Source organism: Choristoneura fumiferana, chromosome 3, assembly GCF_025370935.1.
Source record: "Choristoneura fumiferana chromosome 3, NRCan_CFum_1, whole genome shotgun sequence".
NCBI classification, from domain to species: Eukaryota; Metazoa; Arthropoda; class Insecta; order Lepidoptera; family Tortricidae; genus Choristoneura; species Choristoneura fumiferana.
Genome location: NC_133474.1, coordinates 3190796 through 3217798, shown reverse-complemented (window position 1 = coordinate 3217798; position 27003 = coordinate 3190796). Strand labels below are relative to the sequence as shown.

Sequence of the window (27003 nt, the reverse complement as noted above, 5' to 3'; positions counted from 1 at the left end):
TTTTAGCGCCATCTATGAAGCGCGCGGTCAAAATGGAATAGGTACAAAGTGGCGCGGCCGGCGCCCCTTATACCGCTACGCCCGTGTGCAACGCACACCCTGCACTATAGGTAAAGACGTCTCTGTTTGACAAAATCACGCGTCTTCGTGGATGGCACTAGGTAAACCAAGAACAAAAGATACAAATAGCTATATTCACAGCAAACTGTAAAGCCAAGTTTAGACTTGCAAGAAAAATCGTTGCATTACAATATTGCCATTGCGGCGTTCGATCGCCCACAACACACGTTGGCTTTACGGCGTCACAGTGTAATGCAACTTGCAAGATTTTTCTTGCAAGTCTAATTGGCTTAAAAAAGCGATGTTTTGATCGCCGCGTTACTTCTGATTTTGTCATGTTCATTTCATTATGATATTTAAGTTCACAGCTGGCCGTGCAAGTGCAGCGTGCAGCCGCAGTGCAGCGTAGAACGCCCACCAACGAGATGGACGGATGACCTGAGGCCTTATTGCTAACGTATCTGACGCTCGTGATAGCAATCAAATGACAGTTTTTGTATGCGTTAAGGCCGCGGGTTAACGGTGGATGCAGGCCACTTCCAACCAGTCACTGGAGCTCTATGGGAGAGGCCTATTTTTAACAGTGGACGTCCAATAGCTGATATAATGATAAAGATCTTTGTCGCACTGGAACGACGACGATTTAGTCAGGATCATGTATTTCTAAATATTATATCGGCCAAGTGCGAGTCGGAGTCGCACACCGAGGGTCAGGATGCTCGGTAGTACAGTCAAGAAGAAAAAAATATATATTTCACACAATGAGGAGGTTCGAAGTTTTTCTTACTGGGATAAACAAATAATATGCTGTAGGTATAGGGAACTCATTCTATGAAGGTTCTGGGCTTGGTCAAGCTTTAGAATAAAACACCAACACTGTATGGTTTTTAAACCAGGGTCAACTATATTAAAGAAAAGCAATAGAAATTAATTATAGTAAAGCAGTGTACTTTCCTCTAGGGTGGCCCAAAAAATATTTAACTTTGTCTACAATATTTTCTTTATTCAAATAGATTTTAAACTTCTTTTTTGATTTGATGGGAAAAATCGGATCTGATCTGAATAAACCGTAAGCAGTATTTTTTTACCCAACTGCAAGGAGAGGTATTGTTATTTTATTAACTAATGCCGAATGAGCAGCAATAGATTAGGCTTGTGATAATTTCTAAAATTGACTGTTGTTAATGGTACATACATACTTAAAAATTTCATAAATGATTTCACTTGCAAATCAAAGTAATCTCTAAACATGGTCATAGAGAGTTAAATTTTAATATCTTCCTGAGTCCTAATTTCTTAGTAGGTACTTAAGACCTAGACATAAGTCACAAGCTTTATAATTTCAGTCCCGGCCCGGATAACTCACATCTTAAATCAAGTTTAGCTCTACATGTTTCGGGCTCATCCGTAGCCCTTCTTCTCAGGGGCAATGCAACTATATTATTTAATGAGTCTTAAGGTAGTTTCATGTTCAAATTTTAACTTTTACTATGTTGTGATTGCACAACCCACGTTGATCCAATATACACAAACTTAATATAAACTTGAGAAGCACTTCAATAAAAATATTTATTCAACTTAGAATACAGACTAAGTTAGTATAAAAAGACCTTTCATAAAAAGTTTATCTTACTGCTAAGTAAAAAAACATTAATTCTGAAGGTAACCAGGGAGCTTCATCCTCATGAAAATCCATGTTGTGAAGAAGGAAACCAGGATGCACAGGAATGCTACAGAAATGAGTAAAATTCTGTTCAATTTCGGCGTGGATGGGTTGTGTGTTCTATCCAAAATGATGAAACCAAGTCCACCGAGAGAGAAGAGGAAGCTAGAAGCAAGCCCTTCCATGATATACTGGCCGTTTACGCGGTTCGGCATGAACGCCACCGGCCTGCTGTGACCGTGTTCATCTGTAGTAGAACCCACGCTTGGCGGCTCCACAATAACATCGTAGATTATACCTGGAAAATTAAAAATTCACTTTTAGTTGTTACATTTTGCATCTTCCTGATTATGGAGGATAAAAGTTAAATAAACTGGAGCGAGGTAAAAATTTGTGTGATCACTAATGATTGGACGCAAATGTACGATAAGCCGAGAATGCTATCACTTAGATGAAGAGAAGAGCAGATTTCTTACTTCTTTGGTGTTGTTACGAACATATGAAGTTTCTAACGGCATGGACAGAAGATTAATGCCGCGTTTATTTGAAAATTAACATCTTATTAGAATATAAACAGAAAACAAGACGCCGCTAACCTCCTGTCACCAAAAAGTACGAGAATAGCACCAAAGAAAATGTGGTCATCGCTGAAGGAGCCTGCAGCCATGATGGCTTCTTGATTTTGATATTAGGGATTTCTAAAACGGAGAAAGGTAACGCGAATAAACTTTCCATGATCCTTTATAATTTTTTTTGTAAAACGAGAAAAGATCGGCTAAACTGTAACCGTTGACGTCGACGTCAATGACAGATAATTGATTGACACTTGCTTGACAGCGTTCCACACTTTCCTTGTACTTTCAGATATCGTAAGTATAAAAATCTTAACTGGAAGTTGTTTTGCTTTCGTCTCTGGGTTTTGGTTATGAATATCTACGTAAATAGAAAATTACTGGTTTGACTAATCAGAATAAAATCAATTGAATTACTCAAGATCTAATCTAGTAAAACAAGATTATAGAAAAAAACAATTCTTCTTTGGCGAATTTCATGCAGTTGCTTCCTTGCGTATAAAGGAGTGTGTAGTAAATGTTCAACCAATCAGATTATGGCACTAGCATTAAATGTTTGTTTCCTATTGGACAAGCGCTATCAATCGATAGTACAGATGCTAGTCTACCAATAAGAAAAAGGGCTCATTTGACAGTACAATGAAGTAATCTGAAGTAAAAAAACCTAACTGTCAAAAATATTCGATTGCAATAAAATTGGTTGAACAATTTGTTCGTCCCCGTCCCGTTTTAATTCGTACAAACGTACATTGCTTCGGCAGCTGGCCCTTACATGATTATTAAAAATTGTACTATGTGTTAATTCTATTGTTAAAAGCTCGTGTGTCGTGACAACATCTGTTAGTGAACCTGTGTAAAATTTAAAGCAATGGCTAAGTAAGGATCTTTCGCACAAAATGAACTGGACTCTGGATTTCTTACTGATATTAAGATGAAGGGCGGGTTGTGTGTCATTTACACGTCGTTGCTGACCATTTTGGTGCTATCGAGGTAATATTTAAGCATTGATTTTCGAGGCTTGCGTAACATATCCTGAAATTTTCGATAGTGCCACTCAAACATGGTGTTTTTTTGTTTGTAGTTGTGCTCTGTTTATCCTCGTTGTGTCGGAGGCTCTTCTAGAGACAGAGGGGAGCGTGGACCTCTCTGGGCTACATAATGTCAGTCAGAAGCGGAGTGCTGCAAGTGATGAGGACCAGCTCCCGGACAAACTTGCTCCTCCAGAACCTGAAGACAAGAAGGAAGACCAAGAAAATTTGGAGATGATATTTGATGCGACATTGTCCCTGAACTCGGTGACAACAGATGGGTATGTACTCTTATTTTGTTGAAAAGATAAAAGTGAGAGTGATTTGAATGTTTGTTACATCTATTTATATAACTAACCGTTACCCGCGACTCTGTCCGCGTAAATTTTGGTTTTCACTATCCCGCGAGAACTATGCAATTTTCCAGGATAAAATCTATCCCATATCCTTCCCTGGGACTCAAACTATCTGTATACCGAATTTAATCTCAATCGGTTCAGCGGTTTAGACGTGATGAAGTAACAAACAAACAGACTTACACTTTCACATTTATTGTATTAGTGGGATAAGCATTCAACCTGAGAGTAGTAAAAAAAACACAACATTTATGTTGCGTTAGTTAACTAAGATTCAGTTGATCTGCTGAGTCATTGGACAACAGTATCAGGTGTTCAATGTATTACTATGACTTGAACATTCCTACTTTGAATGATTAATTCATTTACATTTTAAGAAATGTTTGGTATAATATGTCATGACATGATTTGCCTAATCTACGGTTGTGGAGAATATTTGATTTAATGATTCAATCATTAATTCATATTAACCTTTAGTTAATTTTGTAAGGACCATAAGGGACTGAAATTCTTTTTTCTATTGCTTAAAAAATATAATAAGGTTTGAAAGACATTTTTTGTTTTTGATTGAATGTTTATTAGTTGTTTTATGTTTGCGATACTTACTGACAAAAAAAATTCGCACAAAAATAAAAATTATGTTAGTCATGGATTTATGATCTAACTTCAACTTCAACTAAAAAACTTCATTTTAATTTATAATTGCACCTCCATAATAAAATTTATACCTTCTATTCCAAGTTGGAATTTCCAACCTCCAACCGCCACTGTGACACATAACCAACTCTGCGATTTTCCAATTATTTTTATCCTTTTAACTTAGGATACTTGTACAAGATTACCAAAATAGTCATTGATCAAATTTAATTTTTACCAAGATAACCGAGACACTTCCTACCTATCCTACCTAAATTGAACACCTCTATACTGCTCTCTTAAGGCAAAGGGTATCTCAAAAAAAAAACATGTTTAGTTACTTATATATCATTTGGGGCAGAATTTGAGCTATGCAATGGCATTAAATAATTCATAAGTTATTTTTTTGAGATACCCTTTTGCCTTAAGTAAGAGGGCAGTATAAGTGAGACAAAAACTTCCTAATTCCTTAAGATCTGTTACCCAGATGTCATTGTATTGCAATTATGACAATTTTGTTATAATTTGAAATTGAAACTAATTTCTCAATGTAGAATGTATTAAAGTGGTCAATTAGAAGAGAAGCCTCGTCAATGACCTAGTTAGCATATTATTGTATGTATGTATGTCCATTTCCTTACGTAAACTCTTCAGTGATACATTAAAATCAACTACTGTCTCTCTTCAGAACCAAACTAGAACTTTTCAAAATTGTTCATTATATTTTTATTACCTAATACAACATTTTATTAATTTTTAGATACAAAAATAAAATGTTGTCTAAAGCCGGGTCTCCACTGAGCGAGCTGCTGTCGGTTATCACTGTCCCGCAGGAACTATGCAATTTTCCGGTATAAAAACTATCCTATATCCATCCCTGAGACTCAAACTATCTTTATACCGAATTTCATCGAAATCGGTTCAGCAGTTTAGACGTGTTGACTGATGAAGCAACAGACAAAAGAACAGACTTACTTACAAACTTTCGTGGTCCCACACTAGGATGGGCCTGTAACATGGTGACCGGATTTGGTACTTAATTAATTAAATTACGGTATGTTTACATGTAAATATTTATAATATTACTGGGAAGTGGGATTGACAAAAGAAAAATTATGTGTCCAATATGGTTTAGAGACTAGTTTTTTTTTACGCAGGGAACAATACAATACAATACAAAGACTCTTTAACAACCCTCAATTCCCTACGAAAATCTAAGGTATGTACTTATTGTTATCATTGCAACAGTCATTTGAGTTACCCTTGAACTCGACCATTAGGTGCAGTCCACTTTTTCACAATAGCGTTTCCAAATCAAACCAACGCGCAAGGCCACAGTTCTCTAGCTATCAGTGAATTGACAATAAATATCAATGGAGGAACGCCAACGGATTTCCCGTGTCCAAAATAGCGATAGTCTGAAAATGGAGGGAAGCAAATGTCATATGTAGGCAACAATCTGTATTTATATATAACTTTTTCACTTCTCATGCTTGCAAAGTTCGTGTTTATGCTGGATGTAGGCGACATAAAATGACTTTTTGTGCTCTAGTGCACAAACAAAGAAGTTTCTACATATTTTTCAAAATCGATCAATAAAACTAAAAATTTATAATTATAATAGTAATGCGTGGTACATAGTAAGTGAACAATTGTTTCCACTGTTGCTATTTCATTTCCTCGCCATCGAAGTCAAAAGCAGAGTGTAAAACTCGAGCATTAAACCCATTTTCCCCTCGACGTGTTTATCCACACTCGCCGTACCGGCTCGGGTGGCTATATGAACGTCTCGGATAAAATGGCTCGTTTTATGCTCTCGTCGTACAATCTACTATTGAAAGGGTATTGTTTTATTTTGCGGCTAACTCGAGAACAATGCTTTGACTAGTTTAGCTTTATTATGTCGGTTTGATTAGCCAAGTAGACACTCGATACCATGGTGTGGGGTGGTAAAAATTTTCATTAGAAAACCTGGCACTAAAAATACACGTGCAAGCGTCAACATCGTTCGTTTCTATAAACTTTTTTGGTGACAGAAACGTTTTGGGAAACTTAAAATTAGCTGAACCCCTAATAAAAGAAGACAGAAGACCTCCGTTTAAAGCGTTATTTAACCCACTTTACATCCAGTTATGCAGTAGGCGGTGCGGCTTACGTTGCCTGTTTTAATTCGATCCACATGCGGGCAGCGGACATTCTTGACTAGTCATGTTTGGTGTTGTATTAGTTACAAGTATACCGATCGCCAGCTACGGCTGGTTCTAAATGTTGGCCAATATCTAAAGAGACGTGATTATACGTTAAAGAGAGATGGAAATGGTCACTCTATACCTTAAGTTGGAGAAGTGGAAATGGTCAGTGTTCTGTTCTGTTGCCTGCCAGTGCCAGCTAGTGTTGTAGTTGCAAACACATTTGCATAACAAATTTCAAGTCGATGCTATTAGCCGTTGAAGAGTTCCGTCCTGCGGAGACGATCCTGGCCGGATTGCCAAGATGTGACTACCAAATTTTTATATTGTCACGCAATTTACATAAGTATACCGAATTTCAAGTATATCCAACTACTGGAAGTTGGTCGACAACGTGACAGGTGAAACTCAATAAAAGCTTGTAATAAAATCATTTTTTTCGAGCAATTTGCATCAACCCACTGTTTTGATTATTCAGTGTATTTTTTTTTAATTAAACGGCTTACAGCTTTCTGCCCTATTCAACTCTACGCCCTGTATGTAATTTACTATGTTGGTGACCTAATCCTAAACTACGACAACTCGCAACGCACACATGGGGTGTCTCGGATATCCCTAGAGTTGAGATTGGTTTTTTGGAATCATTTTGTATTTTTTATTTCAATTCCAAATTTTTACTTTTACGGTCATCCCGTAAAACCTAAATTGAAAATACAAACTGAAATATAGATGCACAGAAAACCAGAAAAATACCTGTAGGACCTGGGTTCGATTCCCAGTGATGGGCTTATTTTTCTGGTTTTTCTGTGCATCTATATTTCAGTTTGTATTTGCAATCCCTAGAGTTGCTTTTCTGGAAGAGACATTAGTTCCTGAGACACCTTGTAGGTAGTTAAGTACATCTTCAATGCCAATACGAAGTACACGTGTTGTAGAGATCTGATGATTCTGATGCAAGATAACATAGTTATTGCGTAGCATTTTTTTTTTCGAATCTCGTTGATACGATTTCGTTATGATAAGTAAATGTCGTGTTTACTTACGATTGGTGAGTAACGAGTCGTGCCCACTGACCGATAGTCGCGTAGATTATAGTTCAGAATTACTGATTGTGATACTAAATACACATATTGAAGGAAAGATATTTGTCTAAACATTGTAATTTTATCAGATCGAAGCCTTGGAAACTTTTTCCATAATTTTGTATTTTATTTATAGGTAGAGTCATTCACGCACGATGACGCGTGCCGTGGTTCTTATTACAATGTCATTAATGGCTAATTTTGTCAAAATCACGCGTCTTCGTGGATGGCACTAGATATAATAACTCCTAGTTGTACAAAAATTATTATATTTTTCGCTGCGCTCACATCGTAACCCACGCCACTCGTCTTTTTGACTCCCCTTATACAACTGGTGTATAAAATACGATAAATCTATTACTAGAGCTCGGTTTATGTAAGAACTAGTGAAACCAAAAGAAACTCCGAAATCTAAGATGTCCGTCATTCATCGTGGTAATGGATATGAAATGTTTATTATACTGTTATTCGCACCGTCACTCACTAATAAAGCGTATTGGAATGGCCTTCAATGCCGAGTATTTTTTTGCGTGTGCGCAAATCGCTCGCGGCCCGGAAGATTTGCGTGTTAAGGAGCCTGTTCTCCTACAAACGGCAGTATTCCGAATAATAAAACGACGTACCAAAGACAATTTTGGTACTTATATTATTAAATCGATAAACTGACTAAAGACTGGCCTGGGAATTGTCTGTTTCCCAAAGGGAGCAATTTCGATTTAACGCCGAAAATTGCCGAAACCGAAAAGAAAGTTTAGTCGGACCCTATCTGTCATCAATGCATTGATGGTAAATTTAACGAAGTTTGGCAATGTAACCCGACATTGTTTGCAAACAAGGTTTTATAGACAAACGAAAAACGTTAAGGGTTTCTATAAAAGACTAGTTGGCCCTAGTATTGTGAGGTCTGTTCGACAAATTTGAAATTTGCTTTATATTTGTGATTGGTTGAATAACTAAATGAGCCAATCGCAAGCAAGGCTGCAACGTGAAACGGATACTATAACTCCATCTAGCGATATTCACCGTCAAGAAATCTTCAATGAACACGAAAAACGAAAGCCCTCAACGTTCGAAATTTAAACTGTAACGAAAACAATGACGTATCAAGTATGTTCGGTTCGTGTCCATCAAAGTCCCCTTAACGGTCTAAAAGTGAATTACTTACTACCGAACGAAATGGAAAGTAATTCTAAAAATAACTGAGCCGTTTAAATGCCAGCCAGCTCGAACAGTTCGGCTTGAGATTAACCAATTGGTGATTATTACGTGAGTTAATTGTATTTATTCCGAAGCAGTGCATGATTAAATAAAATTTTAAACTTAATGATCACGTCGACGAAATCTTACGGAATCAATATTCTTCTTGTTTAAGTTTTAGATATAGGATTTCCTTTTGGCCTCTTTCCTTCCGTTCTGGCGCACTGTCAGGCCAATATCCTGCATAAATAAAGATTAATAAAGTGGTCAGCTTCATGTTTGTTTGTATGTTCTATGTTGGTTGGATTATGCTCGTTCTTTCTGCCTTACTGCCGTATAATTATCATCAATAATGATAACGTCTACCTGCGTGTGAGTGTGACATTAGGCATAAAGTCTATGCATAGTGTCTATAAGAACGCGGATAATATAGTATAAAACACTTAAAACAACAAGTGCAGATAATCGAAATCACTTTATTTATTTTATTACAACGAAAGGAACGAACTACACATAGGTCACACGCATAAATGATCTAAATCACACAATACACAGAATCAAAAAAAATAAGGAACGATAACCGAAATGGCTCACGTAAACACGTCGACCGCCGATAGCAAAAAGTCCCGCAGAAATGATTTGCAACGGTTTTATTCACTATCACTGACAGTTCTCGTGTTGCAACAATAGTTTAAGTATAATTTTTTGACGTCATATCGATTGTATGTATTCTAACACGAGAAATGTAGCAATGACGGTTTTCATGACACAAATTCAAACTCAAACACAACATTTATTGACAAAAACTCGCTACATCACAACAAAAATACAGTAAAAACATGAATAGGAGAAGAGAGAGAAATTAAAGACGTTGCGCTGGACATTAGTTGCTGATGGTTGGTTGGGTTGGTATCGTGACGTGAGGTATATTTGTCAACTTTTTAATTTAGTTTTGTGTCGCTTTTGTGGTTGGTCAAAAAATAAATGAGACAATCGCAAGCAACGGTTAAACTACTACTACTAACACCATCTAACGGTATTTCATCCGTAATACTCATTGAAAAAACTTTTTATTAGGTACTTACCTCGTATTGTTTAAAAATAACCGGATAAATTATAACATAATTATCTTGATATTTTTCGACTCTGATGACATTTAAATGAAATCCCTAGAGCCCAATTTGGCGTACCTATTTCAATTTGACTATTATTTTCTGCTTTTGTGTATGTATGTACCGTAACGACAATGACTTGACGTCAATGGTACGCTTTGGGCGTAATGATGACGTGGTGTATTTTAGGACCTCAATCAAATACCGATTGTTATTGCGCAAAGCTAAGATTAAGAAAGGACAGGTCGGCGCGTGGTTTTCCTGCCCTTATCCTTATCTCGTATCGTATCGCTGTAATCCTCGTGCGAATGTGTTGGAAAGCCCATTATTTGTACAGACTATCATTGTTGATGTTATTTCTTCAGCATCATATAGTCTTCGGCTGAATCAGGGCCAAGACTGCTCCTCGCGCTGATCAACCCGCGGCCGCGATGTTGCCCCTACATTACCTAATAATTTTCAAAACATTTTTTCGTATGATTCCAATAATTTTCACGGACTAATTATGCAACTTTTTTGAACAGTACTTTGTGCATTCCATGCCATTAGATCTCAGTGACAATTTTTTTAGTCGTCGAGAGCCTTTTATTTCACCCATTGGCAATCATTCTGCTTTTCCAAATGGTCTATTCATCTTCATGTTTAAATCATTTTACAATAACAGATGCAGCTTTGACATCTCTTCGTCGTATTCTCACGTCTAGTTTATTGAAATTATTTCTAAAATCAAAATCACTGGTTGAGGAATACAATTCAGCATGGTTTATAGTCATTATCTAAGATGTCCACGAATAGTATTTACTTCTTGAGTATTTGAGCGCTCCAATATTTTATTACATGTATCAGTATGTGGGTCCCACTGAAAAACAGCGTTGCGGCTTGCCGTAACATTATGCTGAGTGGGGCCCACTTTATACTATTCGATGTTATTTTTATTCTTTCCATCTAATGTATTTTTATGTGTATCGAATATGTGTAAATAAATGCTTCTCTCTCTCTCTCTCTCGCTAACGATCTTTTGCTGCTCAATTTCAATACATTACCTATTATCATCTTAATGAGCATAGTTACATTTCTTACTTCCTCCCTTGTTGGTACCTATATTATTATTGCACGTATTATAGCAGTGTCTGTATGTATTGTCAATATTATGATTATAAGCGTATAAAGTCTAATATTAACTACAAATTATTATAAGCAACTGGAAAATTGGAGTTTGCCAATATTTGCTGTCGTTCAGTTCCAGTTGTTAAACTTGTTATTCGCTCGGCTTAATTAAATAATGTCGCGAAACAAATATGACGGGAATTAATTACATGGTCATGAAATTTGCTTTCATCTATAGATAAGTACTTACAAGTATCTGCAGTATTTTTGTAACCTTAAGGCGAGTTGACATTGACACCTGCTTAAGATTTATCATGTTCTAGGTTTGGTTATGGCACTTCTAGATATTTGAATTATGATATTTGGAAGAGGAATAGATACTGTGTAATTTGGACCTCAGTTTCTGTATAATTTTCTTCGCAGAATCGACTTCGCATACATATTTTAAACAATGAAAAAAGTAGTGGAACCTACGGTACTATTCAATGGAAAAAATCAATTGTGTAAACAAATGTGGTGACTGACATTGACACTTGACTGACGACTGGCTGACTGACTGACTGACGTTGGCTCTAGTGATGTGAAAGCTCTTTAAGATACTTCAATCAGCAGTAAATAATTATTTTGAATTTACTCATATTTCATTATTTAATGTAATCCCTAAGTTTAATTTTTTAAAATGGCGAATCACGTATTCTCTTAGTCCTGTTCAAGAGTCATTCACAATGTTTCCATGTCCCTTTTAACTTAAAATGTTTAATAGCATTTTCAAGAAGTTTTAGAATTATATCTTCAAATATATACCTAACGTTTCTTACATACAAACTTACACTTCATGTTCAAAACTTACACTCCCCTTATACCCTTTAAGGGTAGAATTTTTAAAATGGTGAAACATGTACATCCACTTATATTTTTTGACGTATATTTTCCCAAGGTTTATGATGGAGTATTTTAGAATTGAAAGGGTCAGTTAAAATATGGATTAATTTAGATTTTTTTGCTGCTTAAGTAGCGTAGTAGAAAAAGCCAACCTGAGATATGTGTGCATAGGAGAAATTTGTATCTTGACTCCTGTCCAACGGTGGTGTAGGGGTTATAGTACGCAGTACGGATTGCTGAGGACCTAGGTTCGATTCCCAGCGCTGGTCTCTTTTTCTGGTTTTTCTGTGCATCCATGTCTCAGTTTGTATTTTCGATATAATTTAGAAGAGGCATTTTTAAATTTACATAAGACAGGGAAATGAGAGTAGACACAGGGAAGTGATTCAAAATGATTTTTTGGTCCAACAATGGACTCCACAGTAAGTATGATACTAGTAAATAGAAATGTACATAATTTCTACTAAAATACTATTTTATCGTCCAACTAGTGTTTACCCGCGGCTTCGCAGTTTCGCACACGTAAATCATTAGGTCCAGCAGCTGAAATACCGGGATTTTTAAAAATTGCCGTGGGAATTCCCGAAAATTAAATCGTTGTTTTCATTGACATTACATTAAAAACAATTATGGTCAAATTTCATGACTCTAAGCCCAGCGGTTATTAGGTCGAAAGTTATCCCTATCTCGTGGGAATATCGAAATAAAAAGTAGGCTATGTTTTATTCCAGATGTCAAACTATCTACATACCAATTTTCATGACTCTAAGCTGAGCGGTTGTTATTTCAAGATTTTATCCCTATCCCATGGGAATATCGGGATAAAAAGTATCCTATGTTATAATCCAGGTTATCTAACTTTTCGCCAAATTTCATCCAAATCCGTCCAGCCGTTTCAGCGTGAAGAAGTAACAAACATATTCACTCACTCACTCACAAACTTTCACATTTATATAATATTAGTAGGATTAGTAGGATATAGTAGGAAGTAGGATAGTAGGATAGGATTAGAAACCTTTATAAACCTTCATTAAATAGTGTAACTTAACACAAATAATTAATATCTACGAATAAATTAATTTGCAGAGCCAGCCATAATTATCGGTAGGTAAGGTTGGTTCAGTCAAATAATTAATTTTGTTGGTACAACACTAAATTTCCAGAGACTAGACCGACCATAGACCAACTTCGGTGAGGAAAAAATTATCATGTCAATTTGACAAATATAACGGATTTTCGTCTTCCAATTAATTCTATAAAATAAACATATTTACACGATTATTTAATGATAAAATGATTGTTAAAAACAGTGGTGAGCTCATTGAGATGTGAATATGATCGGGATTGGCGTTCAAATGTAAGTAACTATGGAGTAATCGTGAAAAATTGCTTTGTTTTACACGATTGATTTTTTCCATTGAAAGTATATTACTTCAATTCGTTTACCTCATGTATATTAGTTTCGCGTCTTGATTTTGTTATATACCTTGAAAACATTGGGGGTTTTGATTATTTAGTTAGGTCAATGCTTCCAAATATTTGACTAGAACCTATTGGTGTATCCATGTGTCTTTATGAGACCACAAGTATCTTGTCGTGATCAAATTGACCTCATGAACTCTACGATTGGAAATTTGGAATAACTTACAATTGTTTGTATTGTCAAAAATCCGCGACGCTAGCTGCGGTGGCTAANATTGGAAATTTGGAATAACTTACAATTGTTTGTATTGTCAAAAATCCGCGACGCTAGCTGCGGTGGCTAAGCGTACTTGAAACACACACGTATAGGTACATAGACACTTGAATGATTGTACGCTAATAAAGTAATATTTTAGAATATCTTTGTCAAGGCTGTGTTAAATAAATGTTAATGTCTTGTTACAAATCGGTTTTTCCGTATACTACTTACAAAGTCTATATAGAATTAACCCTGATCCTTAGACTCACTCAATCCGGTATACAAAAACGCTCCTGTAGTTATTAAGTTTTGATCTTTGTATAGATATTGTCAAACCAAAGTTCATTACAGGTCTTTGAACCCAATGCCGTTCAGACAGACCCAACGTCTTTGACCTATAGAGGTCAAGATTTATATAATTTAAACGAGTTCTAGCATAAACTGGAATGTACTCGTAGAATGTAGACGACGCCTACTTTATATTTCTTTTGTATTTGACCCTGGTCTGTCGAAAAGGAGTGCGGCACTATACTATACACATGATATCGACAGCTCCTGTCCCTTTAAAAAATAACCTATATTGATAATTCACTAAACAGAATGAGTGCTTCTAACCGCACCTTTACAATGAAAATTGCATTTGAAGTATCCAATATGAATGTTATAGGTGTCATCATGTGTTTTATGTCTATTACTTAATAATGCTACACTCATCATCATCATCATGTCAGCCGAAAGACGTCCACTGCTGGACATAGGCCTCCCCCAAGGCTCTCCACTCAGACCGGTCTTGTGCTTTTCGCATCCACCGCGATCCCGCGATCTTAACCAGGTCGTCGCTCCATCTTGTTGAGGCCTACCGACAGCTCGTCTCCCGGTCCGCGGACGCCATTCGAGAACCTTTGACCCCATCGGCCATCAGTCCTGCGAGCAATGTGCCCCGCCCATTGCCACTTCAGTTTCGCAATTCTTCGAGCTATGTCGGTAACCTTAGTTCTATTGCGGATATCATCATTTCTGATTCTATCCCGCAGAGAAACCCTGAGCATAGCCCTGCTACAATGCTACACTACTTTTCCTAAAATCCGCCATGTTAAAACTATCCGAGTCTATTCAAATCTGATTCGCGTCTCAAACACCTGTAGTGACTATTAAACTGTCGGTTTACTTTGGCATTGACAGTGCAAACAGAGTTGTCGCACGGTTTCCAAAATAACTTGTTATTCTCGTCCCCATTGACGCCGCCAGGTGTAGTTTACAAACACTGCACGCGGTAGATACATCATTATCATGACATCTGGAATTTTGGCAATGTCCAGTGTGCTTTAGAATTTGTTGTTGTCTATAATTTGTGTTACACGAAGGGTCTGTTTGTAAGTTAAAGCCCCGGTCGCGATATTGCATTTTTTGTCCCTCTAAGACAAAATCTGACAGTGTCTTATATTTATTTTACATTCATATAACTTCACAAGTTCAAAGTACGAAGGAACTATTCTACTTTGTTTCAAAAGTTTTTTTTTCTTGTCATCAAAGAACTACGAACTATTTCTCTCTTGCTCGATTGAACCGCGTATTGAAGAAGTTCCACAAATAGTTCATTATTTGTGAACCGGATTATTATCTACGAGTATATCAGTCACTCCGTAAGAATTTTTCAATTTTTCCCACCACCCGTTTATATTTGTTTCATGTAGCTGTACTGCTATTTGGACGGTATCAAACCAACATCTATAAACTATCAGGTAATTTTACAATCCTCAGTTAAACTGTTCCTTTGATTATATTCTTACTGTCTATCTTAATTAATTTGTAATTGTAGAATTGAAATTTATAGCCCTCCATCGATTTATAGTGTATTCGTATAATGTGTTTACGGTAACTGGCGGTGGCTCGTTATGAAAGTAGTTCGTATTGTCGTTCGCTGGAGGCTTGCAATCGGTCATTCAACTGTCCGAGGTGTGGAGGTGTTACTACTGTTTTTATTTCGAGACCGTAAATGTTTCGGTGATAACCGATCGAGTGTTACTCGAATCATAGTGGACACTGGACAGTAGGGCTAATTTCTAACGCGAGCACCAACACAATCACCTTCAATATTTCCTACTACTGCCATTTCTTCTCGTACCGATTAAACAAAAAAAAATGATGATGCGTTTGCGAGCATTATTATAATATAAACTAAGGTTTCAGTTATTTTAAATATCATTACATTGAAGGCAGTCGCATTAACTGTTCATCATTTATCTTATCCTATAACATATGCCAAGTTAAATACAGAAAGTTCTGGTATAGATGGCCTTGCGATTAGTCGATTACTGGTATTTTTGCAAGTGTTTATATAAGTATTTATCATTAGCATTCTTTTTTTAAGTATTACTTTTATCAAATATCACTGTATGTGTTATTTGTTGATTGGCTTACAGTTTTTACGGTGCCATTCTTACAGGGGTTCTGATATTCTGTTACGTCGATGACACTTCTTTTAATTCTTTTATCAGATTTTACGAAATATTTAAAAGGATTATCGCTTTATCTGTTGCTCTATTTTATACTTTCCATGATATTTACTTTATTTCTTCTTGGTAAATTTAGTAGCTAATAACTTATTTACCAAGTGTTTCACTTAAATTTTCAGAAGCATGTGGTTCGTACAAAAGTTTTTATTTAAACGAACAGCTGGCGAACGAGTTTGAAATGAAATCGATCGATTTCGAAAACAATTGGTAGCCAATCAAATTGAATGGTATACCGTTTCCATCTAGCTCAGCTGGTGTTCCAGGGAAAGTAATAATTTACCTACATAAACACTTTTTGCATTATTTACGCGTACATTAATTTAAACGGAATCATGCTCTTACAAAACTGGTTATTAAATAGCGCTGCCTCATTATTATTTTATTCAATAAAAGTGTAATGTACAGGTGTAGGTAGAGTTAGTGTAATCGATTTTTTCTGTTTATAAAGTTGTATAACCACTCTCCTTGTGTTTTGTATACACGTGACGTCAACGAAATCGATGAATGTACTACACTTGTAATATATGACACTGTGCGTCTATAAATTCAAAGGTAACTAGTTGCAATAGCGATATAAATTACATCGTTATTTTTTTATATCATACGAATTTTAATCTAGATATCGCTAAAAGTTATTGTTAATAATTGTTATGTTTTTATTTCTCACCTTTCATAGCCGTTGTAGGTCGGTTAAAGGTATTTGTTGAAATTTTACATAGTCTTAATCTTAAGCGTTTTTTTTTCAAAAATGTGAGTGGTGTAAATATGTTTATTCGTGTGTTTTGATGAAAATCAAAATAAATATACCGTAGCTATAAAGTTGAACAAAGAGATAAAAGTGAAGAAACTAACGAAACTAGTTAGTTTTGTTGCATTTTTGTTAATTTCTTTTTAAATTTTCTCAGTTTCAATTTCCTTACTGCTCATCTATTTTGTTTTTTATACATTTAAATTCTCTGTATCCTACCTCTTTTTTTGCTCCGTATTAGACTTAAACAGTGTAATGAAGGTATCCCTTTAACGAAGGACACTAAAACAAATTTTACATACGAGACATAAAAGCCAAATTTCCAGAACTCCTAAGAGTTAATAATAGCTCACAGAATCAAAATGTTACAACACTGTGTAGTATTTAATGAAAAATCAATGAGTTTAAGATAATATTGATTGATACTAACATAAAAATAAATAAGTGCACCATAGTATGTGACCAAATAATTATATTTTCTTTCTTTCTTTTTCTTTCTTACACTGACAGGTGAATTTCCTGCTGTGGTGTTGTCGTGTAAGTCGTGTTATGGTTTCCCAGTGGAAAGCGGTCACTCCTTTGCATTAGCAGAGCTGCCAACTCCCACACACCGCATCGAGCACGATTCTGAAAGCCACAATATACGATGGTGTTTGCCATTGTAAATTTCAAAGGCTCTAACTATTTGTTTCAGTTCATTTGATGGTTCATCAAGATTATTAAATCCACCTGGTGTAACCTGCAAGTCCTGCAACATGTTATTTTGAGCTTTTTTTGGTGTTCTTTAATCTTGTTAGAGGGGTTTTTCACTGTACTTCACCATTACTTTCTTCCTATGTACCACCGAACTCTACTTATGGCGAATGTGCTGTTAACGTGTGAATGTGAATGTGTGTCTTCAGTGTCACCCCTTTTTATTTTTATGCATACAATGTACTTTTTCCTATTCATTTTGTAGATCATATCATTATTTATTTATTTATGATCTAGTCTGTGTCTCAAGTCAATGGCCATAATACCATGATTTGTTAAACCGTGTTCAATTAATCCGACAAATACTTAACTATAGCTTGCAACTACTAAGCCAATTTTAGACGTAAAAAAAAACCGTGCAAGTTGCAATACAATTCCAGGCCATAAAGCTTACGAGATCGAAGTGATCAATTGAGCGCCGCAATGTAACGCAACTTGCACGATTTTTTGCAGGTCTAAACCGGGCTTTATTTTGACCTGTCCATCCCAATAACGGAAGTCATATTTTAATGACTGTCCGAAGTGTAAAAGCATTATGCATTCCTACTTATATTTGATGTCAAAATCGAACCGAATTCGACTGCATGTCGCTCACTCTGCGCACCCGTAGTAAAACCTGTCTCAGTATTTAACAATATCATTTTAGTGTGTAATTTATGTGAAGCAATAGATGTCTCTGTTTTATCGTCGCCGGTCCTTGTACACTCAACTGAAACAGAGGTTAAATCTAAACCAGGTTCAAGTTAACGATGGAGAGTGGCGACTTGCGATTTCCCTTTTGGAATAAATTGTCAAATGTCAATTGATAATATTAATGTCCAGTTAATTCCGCTGTTAACTTCCAACACGCGCGAGGAGCGGTTCTTCTAAAAGTGCTAATGGAAGTTGTAAATACTCCATGTAATTTATTTCAATCTAATGGTTTAAGTAATTACAAGATATAGTAAAATCACAAAAGTTAAATATAAAATAAATACCTACTTACTTAGTACTGAACTTAACAAAGTGTTAATGAATAATACAGTCAGCAATGACGCTTGCATATAAATAAATTTTAAGAAGAAATAAACAAGTCTAGTAGTCTTGTAAAATATAGAATATTGAAAAGTATACACCATTCAAATGATTTGTGATTGACATAAATGACTAAATACTGTTGTTGTGACTTGTGTTGAGAATAAATGTATTTTCTTTCTTTGTTTGTTTTAAATAACGAATCCTAATGCGGAGTGGAATACAGCATAGCGAGTTCAACAGTTGGGACCTAACTGAAAATTTTGAACCGGTCAAGATTTATATTGTCTCGATTGCTCTTATAGTTTCAGTGGTACCCATGCTGACCTATCTATACGAGCTACCCAGTGTGTATAGTATCTCTACTTTCTCAAGCTTACAGTTTGAAGGCACCCCATTGGTACTTACTTGTTACACCTACATCTGCAGCTTAATGCTTAAATTAAATACCACTCTCACTTCGTACATAAACAAGAGGACCAATTTTAAGGTTAAGCCACGGCTTGCTTCTGTCAATTAAATTTAGTCAAATTGTATCGTTTTTGTTAAGCCCAAGAGTTTGTTTCATATTTTGGGTAGGTATATCACTTTAGTTATGAACTGCCGCTACAGCGTGTTCATCTTCTTAATAGATACTTCATTAGTTATTTTTAGTAAAAGCAATTAAGGCAGCTAATTAGCTATTACATGGGCCCATTTCTTTATCTATTCGTGACTTTTTTGTCTTACTTTTCCTTTTAAAATATCTGAAAATAACATGCCGTTCTACACAATACTGTGTATTAAGCATCTCTGTAACTAACTGCATATATATCGTTATTTACTTTTCGTGATTCCCTTGTTAATAAGAATGATTTAGTTATCTCTCCTAAATATATTTGTACTGTTAAATGCATGCCTGCTGCGCGGACGCTACCCCGGCAGTAATCATGCAGTAGTGAATCGAGCGATCATTGATCCGCTGTCATCCATCTTGCAATTACATCATCCGTGCCTAACGGAGAAATGCATTTTGTACTTCATTATTAATATTGGAAAGTTGTAGAAAGCAGTTCATCCATCATTTTATATTATTTAGACTGGTTCGATAAATGGTGCCGTCCCCTGGAAAGACAATCTAAATTTATCGTGGTGTCGTTATCCCTTTTAACATAGTCCCTGTTCGAAAGTAGCTTATATTGCTTCAGAACAAGGGCTCAATGAATCTCTTTATAACGTACAGGCTATAACGGGTGATGGAGAAATAACATCGCTATGAATATATTCAGCTAATGTAAAAGATTTATCTATCGTTAGTTGTAAAGCTGGAATGAATATGTTAAGTTTATCGTTCTGCTGTAGCTTAATCTGATCTCTTTGAGTCATGGGCGGCAGTTAATGGAACTTTATGAATTCCCATATGCACGACGGAGGTAAACCCCCTGTTTCACCATCCATTTATTAAATTTGTCTGACGGATAAATTGGACCCTACTAAGACTTCACTGTCCGTCTGACTGTTAGTCTGTCTCATAAACCGTGATAGTTAGATAGTTAAAATTTTGACAGAGGTATTTATGTTGCCGCTATAACAACAAATACTAAAAATATATAAAGGGGGGCCTCCCTAAATACTATAAATAAGAGTCCGACTCGCACTTGGTCGGTTTTCGATGTAGTGATTTGTCTCATTAGCGCTAAGGCGGTGAATGCTTTGCTTAAGGCGATTGTAGCCGCCAAACGTCAGTATTTGTAAAGACCACACTGTGTATATAGCTTCGCCAAAGAATAAAAAAAATGTTCAACTCATCATTAATATTTTGGATGCTTGGGTAGTTTTAGGGCGCTGCAGGCGTTTAACGCTTCAGCATAATGCTGAATCAGCGACCGTTTCACTTTCGCGGGGACACACAACATTGTGTATATTGTATTTAATATTTTCATGTTTTTCTGTAATTTTTTTTATTTTTATTTTGTTTGTGTTAATTTTGCTGTATATGTGTGTCTTCTGTGTAAGTGAATAAATGTCTTCTTTCTTTCTTTCTTTCTTTCTTTTTAAATTAATAATTTCTCTGTAATAGAATAATCGGCCGGCCGACTTGCAAGCTCTTCAATTTATAGTAAAACCACTCGGACAGAAATTGACTACTTTCAGGCTATGTACTATTATATGTTTTAGGATTACTGCGAGGAAGTAATACCGATAGATTTAGATAGACCATAGACTTGTTTGTTTCTGAGAAAATTTACGGTTCTCGTAAAAGTATGAAAGTTAATCATAAAACCATAATTAAAGCCGGCGACGTTCAACGTAAATAATGTTCATTGCACTTTGTCACTGGCAGCATTTCACTTTACCTAATTTTATTGTTTTAGATTTAAAATCTTGTTTGTGAATCTTACTTTTACTTTTTTAACTTTAGTTTTACAAAGAAGTCCTTCAAAATCTCTGTTACTTTCCGAGTCAGTGCATTTCATAAATTGGCAAAGGTAGTCATTGCAAAATTAATTAAGTGCTCTTTAAATTGAAATTTTAACAATAAGGCCATATTGAATTCAAGGAAACGTAACGTATGCTGATACACGATATGTTTCAGTGTTTCAGGTTACAATGAAAGTAATACCAAAACTGACGCTTTTTGTTCTAGGATTAGGACTGAATGAGGACATACAACATTTTGTTCTGAAAAGCCTTTTGTGGTTTAAACTTAAACCCCTTTTTCTTTACGCCATGTCAGCATGAATATTGATTTCAGCTTTGTTTACTACGTGATAATTGATGCAACGATCAAACTGTTCAAAACGGAGTCCATAATTATTTACTCACAATAGTTGTTCTATTAAATTTGATATGTGCGTTCTGTGCAATCCAAGATACCGTTGAAATAACTTTGTTTCCAGTTAATCTAACCAAACATATGCTGAAAACTCCGAATTTGTGACAACTTTTTACCTTGTAGGTTGTAGGTAAGTATTAGTTTTAATACTTTCGATATATATCCGAACTGTCAGATCTCCAAGTCTCCATTAGAATCTCCAAGTTTTAGTCCAACAAGGCGGCAATCTATAGACGTTATTAGCCAAACGAAAATTACTTTCGACATTATTAAGTGTTTTAAGTACATTATTTTGTTTACAGCCGTTGATCTCGATTAATCGTCGATCCTGTGCCATCGATCTTAGTCTGCGCAAGCGCAAATAATCGAGCGATTCGATATAGCTTTCACTTTCGTCTGGCACTGGCCACTAGTCTCTGTAATAGAAAAAAAGTTTTTATCATGAAAATTGCGGGCGCGTCATCCTTCGTGATTTTTTGAACGATGACTTTTATTATTTCCTGTGATTGTGTAATAGTCAGATGGACATGTTCGAATTTATAAATAGAATTCGTGCTAAAAAGTTTATTTAAAAATATATTGAAATTGTCCTAATGAATACTTCATCATCATTATCATCATCACCCGAAACACAATTACGAGCATGCAAGCACGATTACGAGTATTTGCCACCTGCAAGCAGTATGTAGTTGCCCGCAACTCTGGTTATGTCGTTGGTCCACTTAGTGGAAGGCGTTGGGGTGAATTCGATATGAATGGATTTGGGATGAATGGACTAACTTACTCTACCTAATCGTCCTTTTTACGAGGGCATTATAAACGTTGTGCGAAGAACCCGTCTAAAATTTCATGTCTAGCTTTGCGGTTGAGATTTTGCGACTCAACATGCGTAGGTACATATACTCGTAAATCCCAATGCTGTTAGAATATCGGAATACAATTAGCCTATATTGTCATTCCCGAGAAACCAATCATCTACATACAATTTTTTATCGTTTTGTCGTAAAAGAGTGAGAAACACACATGTACCGTAAAATTCTCAATTGATACTATTTTAGCTTCTCAAAAGCTGAACTACTTCAGTTTATTGTCTTACGTGTAGGTACTTGATGTAGGTACATCAAATAATTCTGCCAGGTTTACTTTCTATGTCATAAAACTAAGGAATAATTACTGTCTAGATTCTATTATAACAAGTGGCTCTTTATTTTAAAATTAATTTACTGTACTGTGATTGAAACAAGTTGTACTTATTTTATATTATTTCCGCCACTTCTAGTTCATACTGCCTTTCAATTTTATTGTTTGTTTTACATTCACTTTTCATGACTCTTTCGTTATAATGATACTTATAATTTTAACTGCATTTAAAACACGGTGCACGAAAAACGCGTTGTTCATTATACATTACTTTGACATGCAAGAAAAATCATGTAACACTTTTTTGTCATTACGAGTATGCATATTCGGATTGCGGCCGTCTAGTTACTATGCTTTTAAAAAAAAATATGGACGCCCTCAACCAATCGTGGTTTATGTAGCACGACTTGTTCATTTCTTTGAAGCAGGGCTCTGCTGACGCTGGATTTTATTGAAACGGCCGTTTACAGCGTATATTTTTACATACCAGCGTCTTATATCATCATCATCATCAGCCAGAAGACGTCCACTGCTGAACAAAGGCCTCCCCCTTAGAACGCCACAATGAACGACAAGTCGCCACTTGAAATCACCGGTTTCCCGCAACTCTCACGTTGTCGTGAGTCCAACTAGTGGGAGGCCTGCCAAAGCTCCGTCTTCCGGTTCGTGGTCGCCATCAACCCGTCTACTTTTCTTCCCAATCTTCCCAATCCCGGTTATCTGTCATTCGAGCGATGTGGCCCGTCCATTGACACTTCAACTTGCACTTACCTTAACGGCTATGTCGGTGACTTTGGTTCTAGTTTGGTTACATCAGCGTTTTCAGAAAGGTCATCATTGAAGAACGTGCCGCGAGATACAAGTTTAATTTCAATTAGGCACCTGCAAAATTGGATTTTTAGTTGCTTTAAAAAAATTCAATTAAAATAAATGGGGGTTCAATTTGTCACCTTTTGGAATATGTTTTTGCACGCACGTTTTCAAATGATAAGAGACCTCGGAATACCCGATGTAATTGTCGTTTTAACTTATGATGCTGTTACCGACCTGATGCAGTCACAATAAGAATGATATTATAAGTTAAGATACATTCGCAACAACGCGCTTCGCTTCATCTTTTTTATTGTAGGCTGCTAAGGAATAGAATTCGCTTCCGTCGTCTGTTTTCCTGATAAGTATAATTTGGAGCTATTTAAGTTCTGTATGTGACTAAATCAGTGAGCTACTTCTGCTTCAGCCACACTAACCACCAACCATCAAGTAAGATGGTCATCATATCAAACATTAAATATGTTGTTAAACCCAGTTTAGACCTTTAAGAAAAATCGTGCAAGCTGCATTACATTGCGGCGCTAGATTGAGAACTTTAATCTATTTTGAACATGAAATTACCGTGAGACACACTCTTATTTAATGATATTGACCTAGATAACTCACGTCTTAAATCTAGTTTGTTTCGGGCTAATCTGCTCTGCTCCCGCGACTACCCGACGAAAAATTTGGTCATCAGTGCGCGTGTTGCAGCAGCCGCCGAGTCGCGTTGCTCCTAGAAGAAGGGCTACGGATTAGCCTGAAACATGTCGAGCTAAGCTCAATTTAAGACTTGAATTATCCGGGTCAATATCACACACACACACACACACACACACACACACACACACACACACACACACACACACACAAGCACGCACGCACGCACGCCACTTTTAGCAATTTTAGGTTTTAAGTTTGACAAAAACGGTACTATAGTGACAGGTTGCTAGCCTGTCGCCTACGGTATACAGTCCTCAGTCGCCTCTTACGACATCCACGAAATAAATGGAGAGGTGTAATTCTAACCCGACACCACACGGGTACAGTCATTTAACTTTAATCTAGTTTAAGCAACTTGCACGATTTTTCTTGCAAGTCTTGTGCTTTACGTTAACTATCACGTCGAGCGAGCGTCGACTCGAAAGACACTTTTTTTATGGCTTTCACCCTTGCTGTTTTAGCAAGATGTATTTATTTGCCAATGTCGATGAAGAGATATTACACACATAAGGAGACTGTTCGGTTTAAGTAAGCGACACTTTTTTTATTAACGCTAAAAGTGTTCTCATGTCAAGTTGCTGAAACTTCAGAGACGAGGGGTGTGGCGTAGACGTGATCAATACGCTCTGGCGCGGGGCCAAGCAACCTCCAACTCGGTCACTGCCACACTATTGATCTGGCTGCAGAGCTCTTGAGCTCACAGCTGATGATGATTCGAGATCACTGAGCTTTGTGATTTGCGATTCTTTATAAAATAAAGCTAATACTAGCTTTACATAAACCATAAGTTGTCAGTTGAATTTAAATTCCAGGCTTTTACCGAATGACACAACAAAGACAACAAAGCGTTCATAAATATCTGATCTGATACGTACGACTCTATTACTAGGACCGGTCAGTAGGACGTGTCAGATGTTTTTGCACGCTTCGCTGTAGCAGATATTAATGCAGACTGTACCTATGAGTTGCATGAAAAATATCCGTGCATCATTGCATGTCTCTAGTGATTGGGATTCTGAATTTTATATGCGTATATCCCGAGATTTGGCTATCTACGCACATAAAAAAAGTCTTGGGATACTCATTATCCCTAGAAAAGTTTGATGTTTTGACTCAGTAGTAATATCATCATGATCATCATGACAGCCGAAAGACGTCCACTGCTGGACATAGTCTTCCCCCAAGGCTCTCCACACAAACCGGGCTTGTGCTTTCCGCATCCACCGTCCACATGTAGTAATATGCCTGTATTGAAATGTTCTAAACTGTCTACGGATAAAAAAACCCAATTTGTCCCACTCACCGTGTAGAAGTAGTATTGGTAGGATATTTAGATACGAGTATTAACTATTGTACCTGTCACTATTGTACCGTTTTTGTCAAACTTTCAACCTACAATTGCTAAAAGTGGCTCCGAAGCGGTAACGTTTCGTGTGCTCTGCCTACGCCATTTGGGAATACAGGCGTGCGTGATGTTTGTGTGTTTTGTGTGAGTATTAAATATTACGAATATACGCAAAAGCACCCACTACTACTAGCTTTCACATCATATTACACAAGACCTGAATAATCTCTGATAGTGTCCATACGACTTCCTCAACAGCCTCTTAATAATTAGAAAGCAAATTTTCGGCCCTTTACTAGACTACAAGAGGACACGAGCTTGAATTTGTGTACGTAAGAGCCACACGAAAAAATAAAACCCTCTTGAGATTTTAATTATAGTCGACGTTTATCTTGAAGTGTTCGATAGAAAGTATTGATGATTACTTAGCTCTCTAAACAAACACGTATGCATGCAGATATCATCTTGGATTATAAATGACGACAGGCGACAACAAAATCACATACCGAAACTATTGAAGCGATTAAGGTATGCTACGTGCGAATGATTATCAGTGAGAGGAATGTAAACAATCTGTGTTGTTTGCCAAATGATATCGAAAAGCGCCGGGTGACTATAAAGGGTTTAGCCAGAAAGATAGCGAGTTTTTAATGTAATGAAATGACGATCTGTTTGGGTACAATACAAGTACCGAAGTAATGTTTTTATTCGTTCTCAGCACTTGTTTGACAACCGATAGAGAATGAGTTGACATGCAATGGATCATGAAATTCATGGAGCATTCGCCATCCCGGGTCATCGCAAAAGTGTCTTATGTTTATTCATGTACTTGTTGCCACAAGTTTACTTAAGACAACTCTTCGCCCCGTTAGTAATGGAATGTTAGACTGACGAATTCAAGATTAGACGAGGTCGTAGGCTAACCTGACCTCTAAAGGAGTCGAAATGGTTAATACAGTGACATTATTTGGTAATGAGTCACCTAAGCTCCTGACAATCTGAAATGTTCCCATGTCATCATTCTCTCGTAGCATACTAAGGCACGTCGCCAGACAACTCGGCCAAAACTGACGCCACAAAGATGATTTCAATTAATTGTCGTGAACTTTCATCGCCGTCGCTTGCGCATGCTAACATTTGCCAACTCAGCGGCTTAATGTCCAAATGTCTTATATCATATGGAGTCGTTACTAATTTGTAACCTTTCAAGAGTAATGTGGAGTATCGTTCATTATTAGTATTATAAAGGACTTTGTCTGGGAATGAGATAAACAATTTGATATTATAATTTTATGTCAGCTCAAAGTGCATGCACGTGCTCATACTAATGTTTACACTTAATTAGCTTCATCAATAACTTTCTGCTTTTAGATATATTTAAAAAAAACGGCTCTTTCCGGTTATACAATAACAATTAACATCATCACATGATCAATCGTACTCGTACTTGGAAGGAGTTCAATAAGTAAGACCTTGTTAACCTTCAGGTTAACTTAACTTCACTTCAGTTAGGCGTTCAAAACGACTGCTTGAAAATAGTTACGCTGTGATATAAAAATCAATGAATGTATCAT

General features: G+C 36.4%; 2 protein-coding genes across 2 annotated transcripts in view; one reads left to right on the top strand and one right to left on the bottom strand.

Annotated features, from left to right (window-relative positions):
- Nucleotides 1–939: 939 nt before the first annotated feature.
- LOC141426388 (oligosaccharyltransferase complex subunit ostc-A) lies at nt 940–2544 on the bottom strand. Its single transcript, XM_074085256.1, has 2 exons — nt 2320–2544; nt 940–2021 (listed from the first exon to the last, which is right to left on the bottom strand). The coding sequence occupies exons 1-2, from the start codon at nt 2456–2458 to the stop codon at nt 1711–1713; spliced, it is 450 nt and encodes a 149-aa protein (XP_073941357.1). The 5' UTR covers nt 2459–2544; the 3' UTR covers nt 940–1710.
- A 413-nt stretch (nt 2545–2957) lies between these two features.
- LOC141426378 (SUN domain-containing ossification factor) overlaps nt 2958–27003 on the top strand; it is a 91013-nt gene continuing 66967 nt past the window's right edge. Inside the window, exons 1-2 of the mRNA XM_074085236.1 lie at nt 2958–3285; nt 3377–3604. Of these exons, the coding sequence (XP_073941337.1) occupies nt 3227–3285; nt 3377–3604 (287 nt within the window). The 5' untranslated portion in view covers nt 2958–3226. The remainder of the gene's footprint in view (nt 3286–3376; nt 3605–27003) is intronic.

What these genes read in the sequence shown, in the direction of transcription:
- LOC141426388 (XM_074085256.1), bottom strand. Translation starts at nt 2,458, where the DNA reads ATGGAAAGTTTATTCGCGTTACCTTTCTCCGTTTTAGAAATCCCTAAT. An exon ending in GTACTTTTTGGTGACAGGAG is followed by an intron (nt 2,022 to 2,319) that starts GTTAGCGGCGTC and finishes TTAATTTTCCAG; the next exon opens with GTATAATCTACGATGTTATT.